The 17059-nt window shown below is 37.9% G+C and overlaps 1 protein-coding gene across 1 annotated transcript; it reads left to right on the plus strand.

Moving 5' to 3' along the window:
- Window positions 1–6367: 6367 nt before the first annotated feature.
- On the plus strand, window positions 6368–17027 carry LOC110445978 (probable cysteine desulfurase; the record flags this gene model as incomplete). The annotated part of the gene is made up of 7 exons (XM_021490899.1): window positions 6368–6546; window positions 7311–7341; window positions 11145–11261; window positions 11757–11874; window positions 12327–12392; window positions 14151–14216; window positions 16846–17027. Coding segments are annotated over exons 1-7 (743 nt in total), but the record flags the coding sequence as incomplete, so codon positions are not given.
- Between the last annotated feature and the right edge of the window lie 32 nt (window positions 17028–17059).

A 17059-nucleotide genomic window follows, 5' to 3' on the forward strand; every position in this document is an offset into this window, starting at 1 on the left:
TCATGACATTAGAATTGATCCCAGGGTCTGCCCCACCCTTGCAGACTTGGCCCCTGGGTCATAACTTTGAAACGGTTGAGATCCCCACCCCAAAACTATATATACAAATGCTTGGCAAAAAGAGACAAATGCAGTCACGATATTAGAATCGATCCTGGGGTCTGGCCACAACTCTAGGGACCTAGTTTCTGAGTCAAAGCTTGGAAACAGTTGAGATCCCCACCCCATAACCATACATAAAATTTCTGGGCATGAAAAATCTAATATAGCTATGCTACAAGGATTGGCCTTAGGGTCTGGCATATTCCCTTGATCTCATTTGGAGAATAGTTTGCCATGATTGCTTAGGTATCCAGGTGAGCGATACAGGCCCTGTGTGCCTCTTGTTATACATCCAGCTTCTTCCAGATAACTAGAGTATTATACAACCAGCTTCTTTCAGATAACTAGATTATTATGCATTCAGCTTCTTTCAGATAACTAGATTATTATACATCCAGCTTCTTTCAGATAACTAGAGTATTATACATCTAGCTTCTTTCAGATAACTAGAGTATTCTAATCCTTTGATCAATAACAAGTGAATACCCCGAGTGGCAGCAAAGCTGTAAAACTAGGGCGAAATAGGAAACAAATTAGACCAAGCGTTCAAGGGTGAACATCTTGCTTCATCGACAACACCTGCCACGTAAATCTAGGTCAAATCCAGGTAATGTCACGTCCTCGCAATGATAACTCGGATGATTAAAAAAATATAAAGTCACACTTATGACCAATAACATCGATGTTCATATGACTGTGATTCACAAAGAAAAAATATATCCTATGAGATCATGATGGTACCCATGAAACTTGTTCTTATTCTTCATCAACCTGTATCTAGGGAAACCGTGTGCTGTTTGTCAGCAGTCAACATCTGTCCTGTAAAGCACAAACCAAACAAACAACCAACCAGAATGCAACTTGCTAAATATCACCACCCTGTACCTTTTGTTTATTGAGAAGATGACGTTTAAAGATTTATGCATAATTGACCAGATGTGACCTTGAAAGTGTGTCGAGGTCATTCACATGAACAAAAATAACCCTGGACGTTTGGTTAATCAGAAGAAGTCGTTTAAAATGTCAACATATTTTACCCCTGTGACCTTGAATATGGTAAAAAGTAATTAATTTGAACAAACTTTGTAAATCTTCATCCCAACATACTTCTACCCGAATATAATCACCCTAGACATTTGGTTATACAGAAGAAGTTGTTTGAAGTTTTTAGACAATTGACCCAAGTGACCTTTAATGTGGGCGAAGATTATCTATTTGAAACAAGAGGCCCAATGGGCCTGAATCGCTCGCCTAGTATTAATCTCAAACTTAATCTTAAAAGTGGACTAAAATACAGCTACAGGCAAAATATCAGTGTTTGATTCAAAATAATCTATTAAAAGATTTAAACATGTGACCTTGAGTTTTAGTCAAGGTCATTCATTTGAACAAACTTTGTAGCCCTTCATCCCAGCATGCTACAGGCCAAAAATACCATCACCCTAGGCCTATTGGTTATTCAGAAGAAAAGTAAAAAGTAGACGACGGACGCTGCACCACGACATTTAAGCTCACCTTACCCAAAGAAAAAAAACTTAAATTCCTCAGTGCAATATTGCATTAAATATTTTCAAAAATGGCAGGCGCATTTTTAAAGCCCATCAGTAAACATGATTGTAATTTATTCTGGAACATTATTTATAAAATGCACAACTAAAGCCGCAATGAAAGTCAAAGAATGATAGCATTCCTGGTTGATTATATTTATTTATTTGGCAATGTCATTTGCACGATCCCTTCACGACGTTGCGTGGGATTTCATGAATGCCCAGTTCACCCACAGAATGCATGCGTCTTCAGGTTCAACAAGCCCCCTAAAAGATTCTGAAGTCATCCTGAGCTTAAGCCTCTGATAAGTCATATTCAAATACCTCAATTAACAAGAGGCCCAGAAGGCCTGTATGGCTCACCTGTATCTTTATGCCCAGCAAAGGTATATATGGCTATGGGTTCACAGGATCTCAACCATTTCAAAGTTATAGCCCAGAAATTAAGGCCCCAAGGCCCCACAATAGGCAATACTAATATCATAACTGTGTTCGTCTCTTGTTGCCTAGCAATGGTATACATGGTAATGGGGTGGGGATCTCAACCGTTTCAAAGTTATAACCCAATACGTAAGTCCCTAGATCTAGAGGTGGAACCCGACCCCAGGGTCAATTATTAAATATGACAGTGTTTATATCTTTATGCCTGTCAAATCTATATATGGTTGTGGGGTTGGGTTCTTAACATTTTCAAAGCCATGGCCCAAAAAGAAAGTCCCTGGGGGTAAGGCCAGACCCAAGATTCAATATTAATATCATGATTGGGTTCGTCTCTTGATGTGCAGCAATGGTATATATGGTTGTGGGGTGGGAATCTCAACAGTTTAAAAGTCATGTCTCATGAATGAAGTTCCAAGGGGTGGGGGCCATACCAATCGGTAAATTATATCATCATGACTGTATTAATCTCATTATGGCTACCAGATGTATATACGGTTATGGGGTGGGGATCTCAACTGTTTAAAAGTTATGGCTCAGGAATTAAGTCTCTATTGGTGGGGCCGTTTCAAAGTTATGGCTTAGAAATCAAGTCCCTAGGGGTGGGGCCAAACTCCAGCGTCCATTCTTATATCATGATTGTGTTTGTCTCTTGATGCTCAGCCATTGTTTACTTGGTTATAAGGGTGGGGATCTCGATAATGTCCTAGTTAACATTTCTTTGGTCCCTCCCCTCAGACCCAAGGGTCAGCTGGGTCAATTTTGAATCCTGAACCACCGAAGAATGTTCCCAATCAAATATGGATGATATTCGTCACTTTGTTCCAGAGAAAAAGTCGCTTTAAGCAATATGACAAAATAACCCATTTTGGCCCCACCTCTCAGCCATGAGAAGAGCCACATCCTCCTTTCATACATAAGGGAATTCCTCTTGCCAAAGGATATTCTAGACAAAATTTGGTTAAAACACCTCTATTTGTACAGAAGGAGAAATTTTTTAAATGATTTACCTAAATTCACCCTATTAGGACCCCACCCTTCTGCCCCAGGGGGCCTCATCCTCTATTTTAATAAAATTTAGTCCTCTTTGCCAAAAATAAGGCATTAGGACCGACGTCTTCATAAACATAGTTCACCGGACTTAAACCATGTCGATCTCTTTTGCGACACCAACTGCGTGCTAAGAAATGACACATACACTTTTTTGTAATTAAAGATTATTTATATACCCAGGCGCGTAGCTGCCACGTAAGCAAATAAGCAGTTGCATGCACATCAAAAATTCAAATATACTATTATATTTTCATTCATTTATTTATTTATTTTGTAGTTCGGAAAAGTGATTAAATGATGTGTGGTTCATTTAAAAAATATATTAAATTTAACTGTATAACCGACAGCCGACAATCAGTACGTATCCGGAAGTTTCAACCTATAGAAGAGAAATAAAGCTCCACATGGCATAGGTATGATACCTATGTCATGTGGAGCTTTATTTCTCTTCTTCTAGCTGTTGAGAGGAATTCCAACCCAAATCATGAAAGATGTTGCCATGCGAAACCACTATAGTATAATCCCCTGGTAATGTATTTTAGAAGATTATGAATAAGAAACAAAGGATATGTGATCTTGATCGATCACTGAATGTTAGATGATGTGCCATCTGATAACACTCGGTGAAGTTGTGAATGCGCTAGAGAAATGAAGTAAACATTAAAACTGAAAAGTACGATAATGTTTATAACATGTCTAGGTTTTTTTAAACAACATTAAATGTTAAGAAAGGACACTTCCTACGAAGTTGATGTATTTGTTATGGTCCTAGGTCTATGGTTTTACACATGTATACCGGTAAAATATGTTACTCGCACGTTTTACTACCTTTCTTGTTCATTCCCATAGCCACAATTATCTACTTTTGAGGCCGGTATGCCTCCCCACGCCTAGTTCAAGAGAAATTAAGCTCCAGTTACCTAGGTATATACATGAACTTTAAATAATATGCCATTTTGTAGTGCTGCTCATTCAGTTGTAAGTCTGGTGAGCTATTTTTTATGAAGACATCAGCCTTAATGCTTCGGATTACGTTAACCTGGTTATGTGCCTTTTTGATAGCTAATGTACAAGTTCCGATTTTTAGTAAGGGTCTGAGACTGTGAATATGACTTACCGGTGTTTGAAATTTCGGAAGACTATAATACATCTATTAGAGGGCTTGTTGAACCTTACAAAGCGATATTTACAAATTCCTCCTGTTTTTGACGATCTAATGCTAGTTCTTTAAGTTCAGTTTTCAGGACTGCGCTGGTGTTTTTGGATGCGTATACAGACTGCTGTTGAATGTTCCCGTTTGTTGCGTGTAATTTGATGTCATTCTGATGGGGGTTGTTGAAGTGCATGATTTTGGAAATGAATGTTTGCTGTAGAATGTTTAAAAATTATGTAAAGCTAGAACCATTTCATTCGCTAGGTAGAGACATGTTTCTAGTGGTGAACGTATCCTGTGTGATCTACAAGTGATTGGTGATGAGTACCGCTATGTATTTGAATGAATATTTTCCGTACTGAATGATGTAAATATATTCCCAGATATTATTTCCGGTTTCCAATTACTATTAGGGACCGGAGTTTTTTTTGTACAACTAATATGAAATTGTTGAAAAACCTTTGTAACTTTCTGAAATATGTTATGCAAACGTTTCAGTCTCCATGCTAACTTACCTATTGCAGTGCTGTCTACTGTTATTATGTATGTTGCTCGTGTATCGTCTGTATCAATCTGAGTGTTCAATACAGTTCTGTTCTGATAATTGGGACCATTTACCTGTGTGAAGTTTGACAGAATCGTCGAAATCTTCCTCGTCTGACTGTAGAATTCTAGTTTAATTTCGTAAATAAAGAGTTTTCTCAGAACCATTTGCGTGATTATTTTGTTATCCGTGTTTACAGTATCTCTATAGAGGATTCCAGCAGTGCAATTTTGATAAGACCTGTTAAGAAACCCCCTAATCATTTCAAAAGTTTCGGGACTTTTTTTTTACAGAAGTGATAAAATAAACTCTCCTGGCATGTTTAAAAATTCCTTTCGTATAATAAAAATGTTGAAGAAATTTTTATTTGTTTTCAAAAAGGATATATTGGAAAAAACTGGTGAGACATAAAAATCCCCTAGATTGAAAGTTTTGTCATAACCTAGGTACATGGTCACTGAACTATTGTCTTAATCTAACAATTGGATATCCAAGTCGGGATTTAATGTACGAAACCATCCAAGTGGTGAGCATATCAAAGCGAATTACAAGTTTAGTTTATTTACCGGTACAGGATCTATTAAGATCCTCCACATCACACTCAAAATCACAACACTAGCTGACATATGAATGTGACGTTTTTTGGATCATGAACGTATCTCAGACCTGCAATTATATAGAAGTTCCTGCTTCTTATTATATGCGTATTCAGTCTGTTTTCAAAAGTGTTTACAGTCAGTACTTAACACATTTTGCGGAAAATCGTTACATATTCTTACAATTCGCAAAGCAAAAATAATCTTGTGGAAATTTCATAAAAATTATTTATATATGAATATTTTAAATTTCATGAAAAATATGAATGTCACCCTTTTAGTTAATTTAGTTCTGTTTCTCTCACCTTTTCTGTTGCAAACTTAAATTTACATTCCAAGCATTGAGAACTGCTATACACTCACCACTTTCTATACGTTGCTATTTGATCACCGCGCATAGAACATTTGTGAGTGACACAAGTCATCATCCACAACTTTACGAAGAAATGAAGTGTTCATCATTTTCATTCAACATTGATTCATTCTGGCCACCACTACTAATTTGTAATATGTGTTCCAACTGTTAATATAACCTTAAAGAGTACAGAACTAATTTGTAATATGTGTTCCAACTGCTAATATAACCTGAAAGAGTACAGAATTCCCTTGCCTTCAGTGATCTACAAACAAGAATCGGCGCAGTATCAATTGAGACTTGGGTATTTATTTGAACGGAAAACGTTGAAATATTGTCATTTTTATTTCATAGTGGTTCATTCCGGTTTACATTTTTACTTCTAATTCTTCATACCAATCAATATACCTACCACTTTTATAAAGAATATAATATTTTCTTTTCTATACTGGTCTACGAATTAAAATCCATTAAGTATTAAGGAACATATGACTTTTTTAAATATAAAATTCATTTAAAATCTCTTCAAGCCTGAGTGTGTTCCGGGATTTGTCCTCGCCCACCAGTTAAGCGTTTTCGTGAGGCAGGATTAAAGATGGAAGTCGCCCCGAAAGATCGACGATTTTATTCCCTTCCCGAGAAAGAGAAACACGTGGATTTGTCTGGAAGTACCAAAACTGACAGTTTGATCAGATACATCTCTGAAAATATCATCGGCAATGACAAAGTGTTCAGTGGACCATATGGTTTAAGGAAAGGTGCTGCTTTAAGAACGTTTTTAAAATAGTAAATAATGCAATATCGGGTGATCAGTTTCTGAGCCCTTGGGTGAAAAAGGATCTTTCCATGCTTTTTATAATCTAATAAAATGGAAATAGCAGAAATGCTTCTTTTCTACTTGCATTTGAGGACGAATTGTTTTGACTTCTTTTTCACCTCATTTTCTTAAAAGTCCATGCAGATGTAACCTAAATGTTTACTCACGCTACTAACAAAAACAATGATGTCAATAAACTTGTTGTATCTGCTCTACCCAATGCACAAAATTCCACACAAGGCATAGAAACCTGTACAGCTCAGAAACTGATCTTACGATGATATGGTTGAAGTGCAATCAGTCATAGGATTATACAACAGTGTACAAAGGAATCTCAAAATGTGAGAACACATTGGGCATTCAAAGGAATTCCCAAACTTTTCAAGAAGTCTGTTTTGTTTTGTCATAAACAAAAACGAATGAATACTATCATGTGAATCTAGTCATAAATTAAGAGAGAAAGACGAAATATGGTAAAATAAATGTAAACGTATAAGAACATTCTGGATGATTAGTTTTGACAGGGTGTTAATTTAAACAGACCCTGGGATCAAATTTAGAAAAACATTATTGGCATGAATTATTTATCTAGCACTTAAACACACTTGTATTGTTCCACCAGTGCTAGCCATGGCCAACATTTTTCTAGTTATTCTTGTGTAAGATAAAAATATTTTTCTTATGACTGTGCTTTTTGTGTTTCAGTGACCTACTTGGATTACACTGCATCAGGAAGGTAATTGTACACCCTCAGCTCCTCTGTTTGCTATCATTTTTATCTAGTAATAAGCTAAGGTGATTGTTAACCCTCAGCTCCTCTGTTTACTGTCATTTTTATCTAGTAATAAGCTAAGGTAATTGTACACCTTCAGCTCCTCTGTTTACTATCATGTTTATCTAGTAATAGGCTCAGGTAATTGTACACCCTCGGCTCCTCTGTTTACTATCATGTTTATCTAGCAATAAGCTAAGGTGATTGTACACCCTCAGCTCCTCTGTTTGCTATCATTTTTATCTAGGAATAAGCTAAGGTAATTGTACACCCTCAGCCCCTCTGTTTACTATCATGTTTATATAGTAATAAGCTAAGGTAATTCCCCCCCCTCAGCTCCTCTGTTTACTATCATGTTTATCTAGTAATAGGCTCAGGTAATTGTACACCCTCGGCTCCTCTGTTTACTATCATGTTTATCTAGTAATAGGCTCAGGTAATTGTACACCCTCGGCTCCTCTGTTTACTATCATGTTTATCTAGTAATAGGCTCAGGTAATTGTACACCCTCGGCTCCTCTGTTTACTATCATGTTTATCTAGTAATAGGCTAAGGTAATTGTACACCCTCAGCTCCTCTGTTTACTATCATGTTTATCTAGCAATAAGCTAGGGTGATTGTAAACCCTCAGCTCCTCTGTTTACTGTCATTTTTATCTAGTAATAAGCTAAGGTAATTGTACACCTTCAGCTCCTCTGTTTACTATCATGTTTACTATCATGTTTATCTAGTAATAGGCTCAGGTAATTGTACCCCCTCGGCTCCTCTGTTTACTATCATGTTTATCTATTAATAGGTTAAGGTAATTGTACACCCTCAGCTCCTATGTTTACTATCATGTTTATATAGTAACAGGCTAAGGTAATTGTACACCCTCAGCTCCTATGTTTACTATCATGTTTATATAGTAATAAGCTAAGGTGATTGTACACCATCAGCTCCTCTGTTTACTATCATGTTTATCTAGTAATAGGCTCAGGTAATTGTACACCCTCGGCTCCTCTGTTTACTATCATGTTTATCTATTAATAAGTTAAGGTAATTGTACACCCTCAGCTCCTCTGTTTACTATCATGTTTATCTAGTAATAAGCTAAGGTGATTGTACACCCTCAGCTCCTCTGTTTACTATCATGTTTATCTAGTAATAAGCTAAGGTAATTGTACACCCTCAGCTCTTCTGTTTACTATCATTTTTATCTAGTAATAAGCTAAGGTGATTGTACACCCTCAGCTCCTCTGTGTCCTGTAATAAGCTAAGGTAATTGTAAACCCTCAGCTCCTCTGTTTACTATCATTTTTATCTAGTAATAAGCTAAGGTGATTGTACACCCTCAGCTCCTCTGTTTACTATCATGTTTATATAGTAATAGGCTAAGGTAATTGTACACCCACAGCTCCTCTGTTTACTATCATGTTTATATAGTAATAAGCTAAGGTGATTGTACACCCTCAGCTCCTCTGTTTCCAGTAATAAGCTAAAGTAATTGTACACCCTCAGCTCCTCTGTTTACTATCATGTTTATCTAGTAATAAGCTAAGGTAATTGGAATTCCCTCAGCTCCTCTGTTTACTATCATGTTTAAATAGTAATAAGCTAATTAAAGGTAATTGTACACCCTCAGCTCCTCTGTTTACTATCATGTTTATCTAGTAATAAGCTAAGGTAATTGTACACCCTCAGCTCCTCTGTTTACTATCATGTTTATCTAGTAATAAGCTAAGGTAATTGTACATCCTCAGCTCCTCTGTTAACTATCATGTTTATCTAGTAATAAGCTAAGGTAATTGTACAACCTCAGCTCCTCTGTTTACTATCATGTTTATCTAGTAATAAGCCCTTGTCTGTTATAAAGCCCATCCATGTAACAAATAGTTCATGACAAGTAAAAATGTTATTTCATTGTCAACAGCAAGCCTCTGAATATATATAGATATGTTGTCTCAATGGCAAGATAAAGATAATCTGTAAATGAATTTATTACCTAAGACAGAAAATATAGCTTGACTAGAAATCTGGTCCTAGCAGAAAGGTCATTGGGTGGTTAAATAGACATCCGGTCCCAGCAGAAAGGTCATTGGGTGGTTAAATAGACATCTGGTCCCAGCAGAAAGGTCATTGGGTGGTTATATAGACATCTGGTCCCAGCAGAAGGGTCATTGGGTGGTTAAATAGACATCTGGTCCCAGCAGAAAGGTCATTGGGTGGTTAAATAGACAAGTGGTCCCAGTAGAAAGGTCATTGGGTGGTTAAATAGACATCCGGTCCCAGCAGAAAGGTCATTGAGTGGTTAAATAGACAAGTGGTCCAAGTAGAAAGGGCATTGGGTGGTTAAATAGACATATGGTCCCAGCAGAAAGGGCATTGGGTGGTTAAATAGACATCTGGTCCCAGCAGAAAGGTCATTGGGGGGTTAAATAGACATCTGGTCCCAGCAGAAAGGGCATTGGGTGGTTAAATAGACATCTGGTCCCAGCAGAAAGGGCATTGTGTGGTTAAATAGACATCAGGTCCCAGCAGAAAGGTCATTGGGTGGTTAAATAGACATCTGGTCCTAACAAAAAGGTCATTGGGTGGTTAAATAGACAAGTGGTCCCAGTAGAAATGTCATTGGGTGGTTAAATAGACATCGGTCCCAGCAGAAAGGTCATTTGGTGGTTAAATAGACAAGTGGTCCCAGTAGAAAGGTCATTGGGTGGTTAAATAGACATCTGGTCCCAGCAGAAAGGGCATTGGGTGGTTAAATAGCCATCTGGTCCCAGCAGAAAGGGCATTGGGTGGTTAAATAGACATCTGATCCCAACAGAAAGGTCATTGGGTGGTTAAATAGACATCTGGTCCCAGCAGAAAGGGCATTGGGTGGTTAAATAGACATTTGGTCCCAGCAGAAAGGGCATTGGGTGGTTATAGTTAGTTTCGGTTTCTAGACTAGTTTTAGATTAATAAAGTTGAAGTTATTATGTACTTTTAAAGGAAGAAATACCACTGAGTTTTAACAACAATTCACAGTATTACATTCTAGTGTTATAGTTTGTTTTGTGTGTCTGCAGCATCTGCAGAAAGTTTTTTTTAACCAAATCTGAAAATTTACATGGCCGCCAGCAGACATCTTTAATTAAGTAAAAAGTCATTTGGGTTTTATGAAACTTTCTGCATATGCTAATATTAATTATCGTACCCAGGGGAATTCTGACACAAATTTTGAAATACATGAAGACGAACAGGACCAGATGACACATTCATGTTCATAGAACTCTTGATCCAGTTTCAAAGAGATAAAGAAATTTCAATCATAAACACCACCACTGAAAGTGCTGAAATGAAAAAAACAGAATCACAAAATGTATTTGAAGCCAAAATCCGGGGGATGACTCATAATAAAACCATTCTCATCTTTCATGCTACGTGTACATGTATATATGGGGCTTATTGGATTGAACTGAACAGCAGAAGGAAGGGGTTGAGAACGTCAATACTGATTGTACAAGACAAGCTAGCTCAGGCGGAACCCTTAGATTTAAAAATAGACCTGTTCTTTTCCGCATAATAAACATGCCATTGTGACACTTCAGTTTACTTATACATGTGCATCAGATTTATAATGTTTTACAATAGGAAATGCTTGTCAGTATTGCTTAAGTTTACTGAAAATCACCTGGGAACTATCATCAACAGGAGCCCATCTTTATCAGTTGGTACTCACCTTTAACTGGTAATGTAAGGTTTATATTCGAGTTGAATAGCAAATATTGTTTTATAAATTGTAGGGGATTGAAGTTCATTGAAGATTACATAGAGAATGAAGTATTACCTGACTATGGAAACACACACACCACTACAAGTATCACCTCTCTCCAGACAACTCTGTACAGACATGAGGCCAGGTACGACTTGTTTTACTATCACCTCATTTGTTTGATGGTTTATATGCAATAATACAGTTAAGTTGTTGGAACATAAACCATAAAGAATAAGCGTTTTTCACAAGAAATGAAATTTGATTTCCCAAGTGTAGCTCTTTTAAATGAAAGGCATTTGACAAAGAACTCCAGCAGATGTGTTAGTGGATACACCAGTGACAGAGGAGGGAACACAATGTTCACAGACAGATTGCGGGAGTGTATGCTTTTGGTTTGTTTATGTTTTACGTCCTATTAACAGCTACGTGCCAGGTTTTGGTGGTGGAGAAAAGCCGGAGTTCCCAGAGAAAAACCACGGACCTAAGACCAGTACGTACCTGGCGACTGCCCCATGTAGGTCTCGATTCCGCGACCAAGTGGTGGAGGGCTCCTAAGAAATTTATGCTGTAATTCTGTATAAAGAGTAATACATCGTGATATGCAGTTTATCCAGCTGAATCAGCATGTTTTGGTTTACAGGGACATTGTGCGGAATGCTGTACATGCCGGTGAGCATGACTCTGTGATATTCTGTGGGAATGGAACCACTGCCGCCATCCACAAACTCATTCATGCCCTAAACCTAAGGGAGCCTCCGGTACGATTATCCTAGAGTGTTTCTGTGTGTGTNGGTGGGGGAGGGGTGGGGAGGTGTTTAGAAACATTATCAACAGTCACTAATATACATACATTTTTTGAAAGAATTCACTTTAACTGTTAATACAATGCAAATTGAATATCAGTATAAGGTAATGTAAACTTAATGTAATCATGATACCTACACACGATGACGATCAGGTCATCTTAGCAGCAGCTTCTCTGTGTAGCTTATTTCTGAAGTATTTATGTTACCAATATTTCCATAGCATACCTTACTTTGATATCAACTTTAAACTTAATGCAGTTCATTCTGTTTTATTTTACGTATTATAACTTAATTAACAGTAAACATATACATATATATCTCATAGTGTCAATGAGCTTACAATTTAAATGGTGGCATTCCAGTGAAAGTCTTTTTTCACTTATATCTAATAATTTCTGTTTTAGGTTGTATTTGTCAGTCCATACGAACATCATTCCGTTCTGCTGCCATGGAAGGAACAAGGTGCTAAGGTACATCTTGGAAGTCCATTGTCCATCTGCTGTCTTCCATCAACATTTTACTTTCAACAATTTCTTCTGACCCACATTCAAGGTCACAGGGGTCAAATTTGTTTAAACCTTTTAAACAACTTCATAATGTTTGACCCCAGTGACCTTGAAAGAGGGTCAAGGTCACTAATTTGAATAAACATAGTAGCCTTTTATCTCGGTATGCTATTGACCAAATACCATCACCCTAGGCCGCTTGGTTGTTTTTATTTGATGCTTTGCCTTACACATTGATTTCAATTGAAAACTTGAAATTAAGTATATTATGGTTCAGAAAATGGTAAAATGTTGACTTTGTATCATTGAAAATTAAGTCCACCTGATGCCATTTAGTGGTAACATTACAGAATTGTTTTCTTTCAAATTTCATATTTTCAATAATAATGACTCGAGTTTGGTGTAGTTAATCACTCAGAATTGGTCACGATACTACATTATCATTTAGCAATTTGGACCTGCTGTTAACAACACTATTTCATTTATTGGATGTATGAACTGTACTGGTGAGCTTAGGCTGTACTGTGGCGTCCATCGTCCGTCGTCCGTCGTCTGTCTGTTAACAACACTATTTCATTTATTGGATGTATGAGCTGTACTGGTGAGCTTAGGCTGTACTGTGGCGTCCATCGTCCTCTGTCTGTCCTCTGTCTGTCCTCTGTCTGTTAACAACACTATTTCATTTATTGGATGTATGAGTTGTACTGATGAGCTTAGGCTGTACTGTGGCGTCCATCGTCCGTCGTCTGTCTGTTAACAACACTATTTCATTTATTGGATGTATGAGTTGTACTGGTGAGCTTAGGCTGTACTGTGGTGGCCATCGTCCGTCGTCTGTCCTCTGTCTGTTAACAACACTATTTCATTTATTGGATGTATGAGTTGTACTGGTGAGCTTAGGCTGTACTGTGGCGGCCATCGTCCGTCATCTGTCCTCTGTCTGTTAACAACACTATTTCATTTATTGGATGTATGAGTTGTACTGGTGAGCTTAGGCTGTACTGTGGCGTCCATCGTCCGTCGTCTGTCTGTTCACAACACTATTTCATTTATTGGATGTACGAGTTATACTGGTGAGCTTAGGCTGTACTGTGGCGTCCATCGTCCGTCGTCTGTCCTCTGTCTGTTGACAATTCCTTAAAATGACTACTTCTAAACCGCTGATTAGAATTTGATAATATTTGATTGGAAGCAGGGTGGGTTGAGGGTGGCGAGCTGTGGCAGGGGGGACGGGGTAATTTGGCCATATTGCTTCAAGCAACTTCTTCTCTGGAACTAACCATAAGTACATTTGATAGGCATACAGAGATAAAAACAGTCATGATGCTAGAATTTACACTGAGGTCTGCCCCACCCCTAGGGACTTTATTTCCAGACCATAACTTTGAAATGATTGAGATCCCCAATCAATAGCAATAAATACCATCGCTAGGAAAAAAGGTCCAGGTAAGTGATACAGACTCTCCTGGACTTCTTGTTATGAATTGTTAAAATTGTTAGTGTCAATTCCATAGTTATCCTTGTTTATGTCATTCCAGGTACTTAGGGTAAATTCCATAGCTATCCTTGTTTATGTCATTCCAGGTACTAAGGGTCAATTCTACAGCTATCCTTGTTTATGTCATTCCAGGTTCTTAGGGTCAATTTCACAGCTATCCTTGTTTATGTCATTCCAGGTACTTAGGGTCAATTTCACAGCTATCCTTGTTTATGTCATTTCAGGTACTTAGGATCAAAGAGGACCAACATGGCTGTGTGTGCCTGGCAGACCTTACAGCCAAACTACAGGTCTGTATTACTCTCTTAGTCTATAGGACTGGTAAGCCATGGCACCCTCCTGAATGATAAGATTTCAAAGAAACTTGGTATGTTGCATCCTACTGACTAGAAAAGTATTTTTGTCTTGCCGCCACAAAGTAGCGGAAGTGAGACTAAGGTGTTGCTTTTCTGGCGACAACAGCGGCAGCGTCAACATTATTTTTTGCGTTTAAGTTAGTTTCACTGAAAGTATAAGTACTAGACCACCTAAGCTTGGACCATAGATGCATTTTAGGTAGTACATCTCAACCCATGCATCAAATGCTAGATGCGGCCACCTTTCATGGTCCATTGACTTTGTCAGCATCTCCATCAACATTAAGTTTTTGTGTTTAAGTTAGTTTCTCTGAAACTATAAGTGCTACACCAACCAAACTTGACATGTACACTGATGGTCAAAGCAGGGCACAGACGAGACATATCAATCCGAATGGCTTGTTTACATTGTGTATAGTGTTAGGATTTTAGGGGGCTGAGGGACAGGGTAATAAGTGAAATTAGAACATTTAAGCCTTTAAAAACTACTTCTCCTGTAGGATTTCACAACTTTGTACCATTTTTGGTCTGAAACATAAATGGTGTAAAGCAATACTATTTTACAAAATGAAGATTGTGCATCACCATTGGTCAGAGGGACAGGGCCAAACATGTGAATTTAGGCCTTTTCTGCTTCAAAATCTTCTCCTCCTCAACATAATGGATTGTAGCCATATTTGGTTTGAAAAACAACTGTGGAAAGTTGATTATATTTTATATAAATGAAGATGGCGTGGTCACTTGGGCCAGAGGGGTTGGGACCCAATTGAAGAGTTTTGGGTGTAAAGATGTACTTTTTAACTTGGATCCACTGTCTATATGTATATTACCATTAACACACATAGGGGGCATGAAGAGATATAAACATCTTTGACAACAGGGTTGACCCTGGGGTCCCTGATTCATAACTGAGAGACGGTTAAAACCCCCACTCTATAACTCTATATACAACTGCTAGAAATGAAGACATGAAGACAATTATACTACCAGGATTGTCTCCGGGTGCTGTCCCACCCCTGGAGACTTACTACTTAAGTCACAACATGGAAACAATTGAAATACCTTCCCTAATACCACATATCCACACAATTGCTGTGCTTGAGGACACAGATATTCTTACTACCAGGAATGGCTCTGGGTTCTGGCCCTGCCCACAGGGACTTAGTCCCTGAGTCACAACATGGAAACATTTAAGATATCCACCTTATAACAATATATGAAATTGCTGTGCTTGAAAATATGAATACATCCATACTACCAATGTCCAGGCCGAGATTTTATCTGGGTCATAACATGGAATCAGTGACGATTCTCAACCTATAACCATATATGCTGTAGGCAAGAAAAGTTCTTGTCTACTAGGTCTACTAGGATTAGCCCAACCAATAGGGAATTAGTCCCTGGGTCATAACATGGAAACATTTTAAATCCCCACTGTAAACAGTTGTTGAGTATGCAGAGATAAATATGCATAGCTACCAGGATTTGACCCAAGGTCTTGCATATTTAGATAGTGACTTAGCCCCTGGGTTATAATTTTGAAACGGTGGAGATCCCCACCTCAAAACCATATATGCAGTGGCTGAGTATGAAAAGTCTAATTCAGACATGCAACAAGGATTGGCCCTCAGACCGTTCCAGACATGTAACCACATTTACAATCTCTGGGCATGTTAAGATGAACACATGTATGCTACCAGACTTTGCCTGAGGGTCTACTGCCACCCTATGGAATTAGTCCCTGGGTCATAACTTGGAAACATTTGAGATCCCCACTGGATCAATTTCTGAGCATGGAGATTTTAATACACATTTTTATATTACCAGGGTTGGCTCTGGGTTCTATGAAGCCCTATATCCGTGGAATATTATTTTCGATATTACTTTTAATCAAACACTGTAAAAATTGTTGCTTAAATATCGTTTTATGTCGATGAAACTTGATATTCATGCACGTTATACAGGCTTATTCAAGTTCGAAGTGGAGCAGAATCTGAGCATAATTAATTAGCATACTGTGCTCTGATTGCTTGACGGTTTCTGTACAATATGACCTGATTCTGATGGAACTTAGTCAATATTTATATTATACAATGACAAAGGCTATGCTTAAAGGTGAGCAAAACCTGCACATAGTTTATTGGCATACTGCTATCTGATTGGTCGACGGTTTCCGCACAGTAACTGAATTGTTAAATATGGCGGTATTCTGATGTGACTTAGTGAACTCTGTTATTGATGAATAAACAATAGATATATCTCTGATTTTAATATTAATGGTGTAAGATGGTTTGATTATTGGCATTTTCAATTTCTATTTTCTTTATTGGCATTTTCAATTTCTATTTTCATGGGTTGAAGTATATACAAAAGGAGACATATGAAAATCAATTTTTAAGGGTCATGCATGATACCAGAATATGAAATGTGTTAAATACATTGAGAGATCTAGGGTTCAGCTGATTGTATCACCCTCGGCCTGAATGTCCCGTGTTCTGATCCTTGTCACTATTATTTAAGAAGTACTGGAAGGTTATTCCTAAAATTTCATGTTTATTTATAGCAATGGAAGACAAGTGGCCGACAGTTGATTGGTTGTCTGAGTGCTGCGTCAAACATCACAGGGATGCTGGTCGATGTAGATGCAGTAACAGTTTGTCTTCATCGTCATGGTGCTTTAGCTTTCTGGGACTACGCTACAGCAGCTCCTTATGTCAGGATAGACATGAACCCAGTCAATACCAGGTAGTACATCTGTCACCACTTACTGTGTTAAT

This window comes from Mizuhopecten yessoensis, unplaced genomic scaffold (assembly GCF_002113885.1).
Source record: "Mizuhopecten yessoensis strain PY_sf001 unplaced genomic scaffold, ASM211388v2 scaffold2433, whole genome shotgun sequence".
Taxonomy (NCBI): Eukaryota; Metazoa; Mollusca; class Bivalvia; order Pectinida; family Pectinidae; genus Mizuhopecten; species Mizuhopecten yessoensis.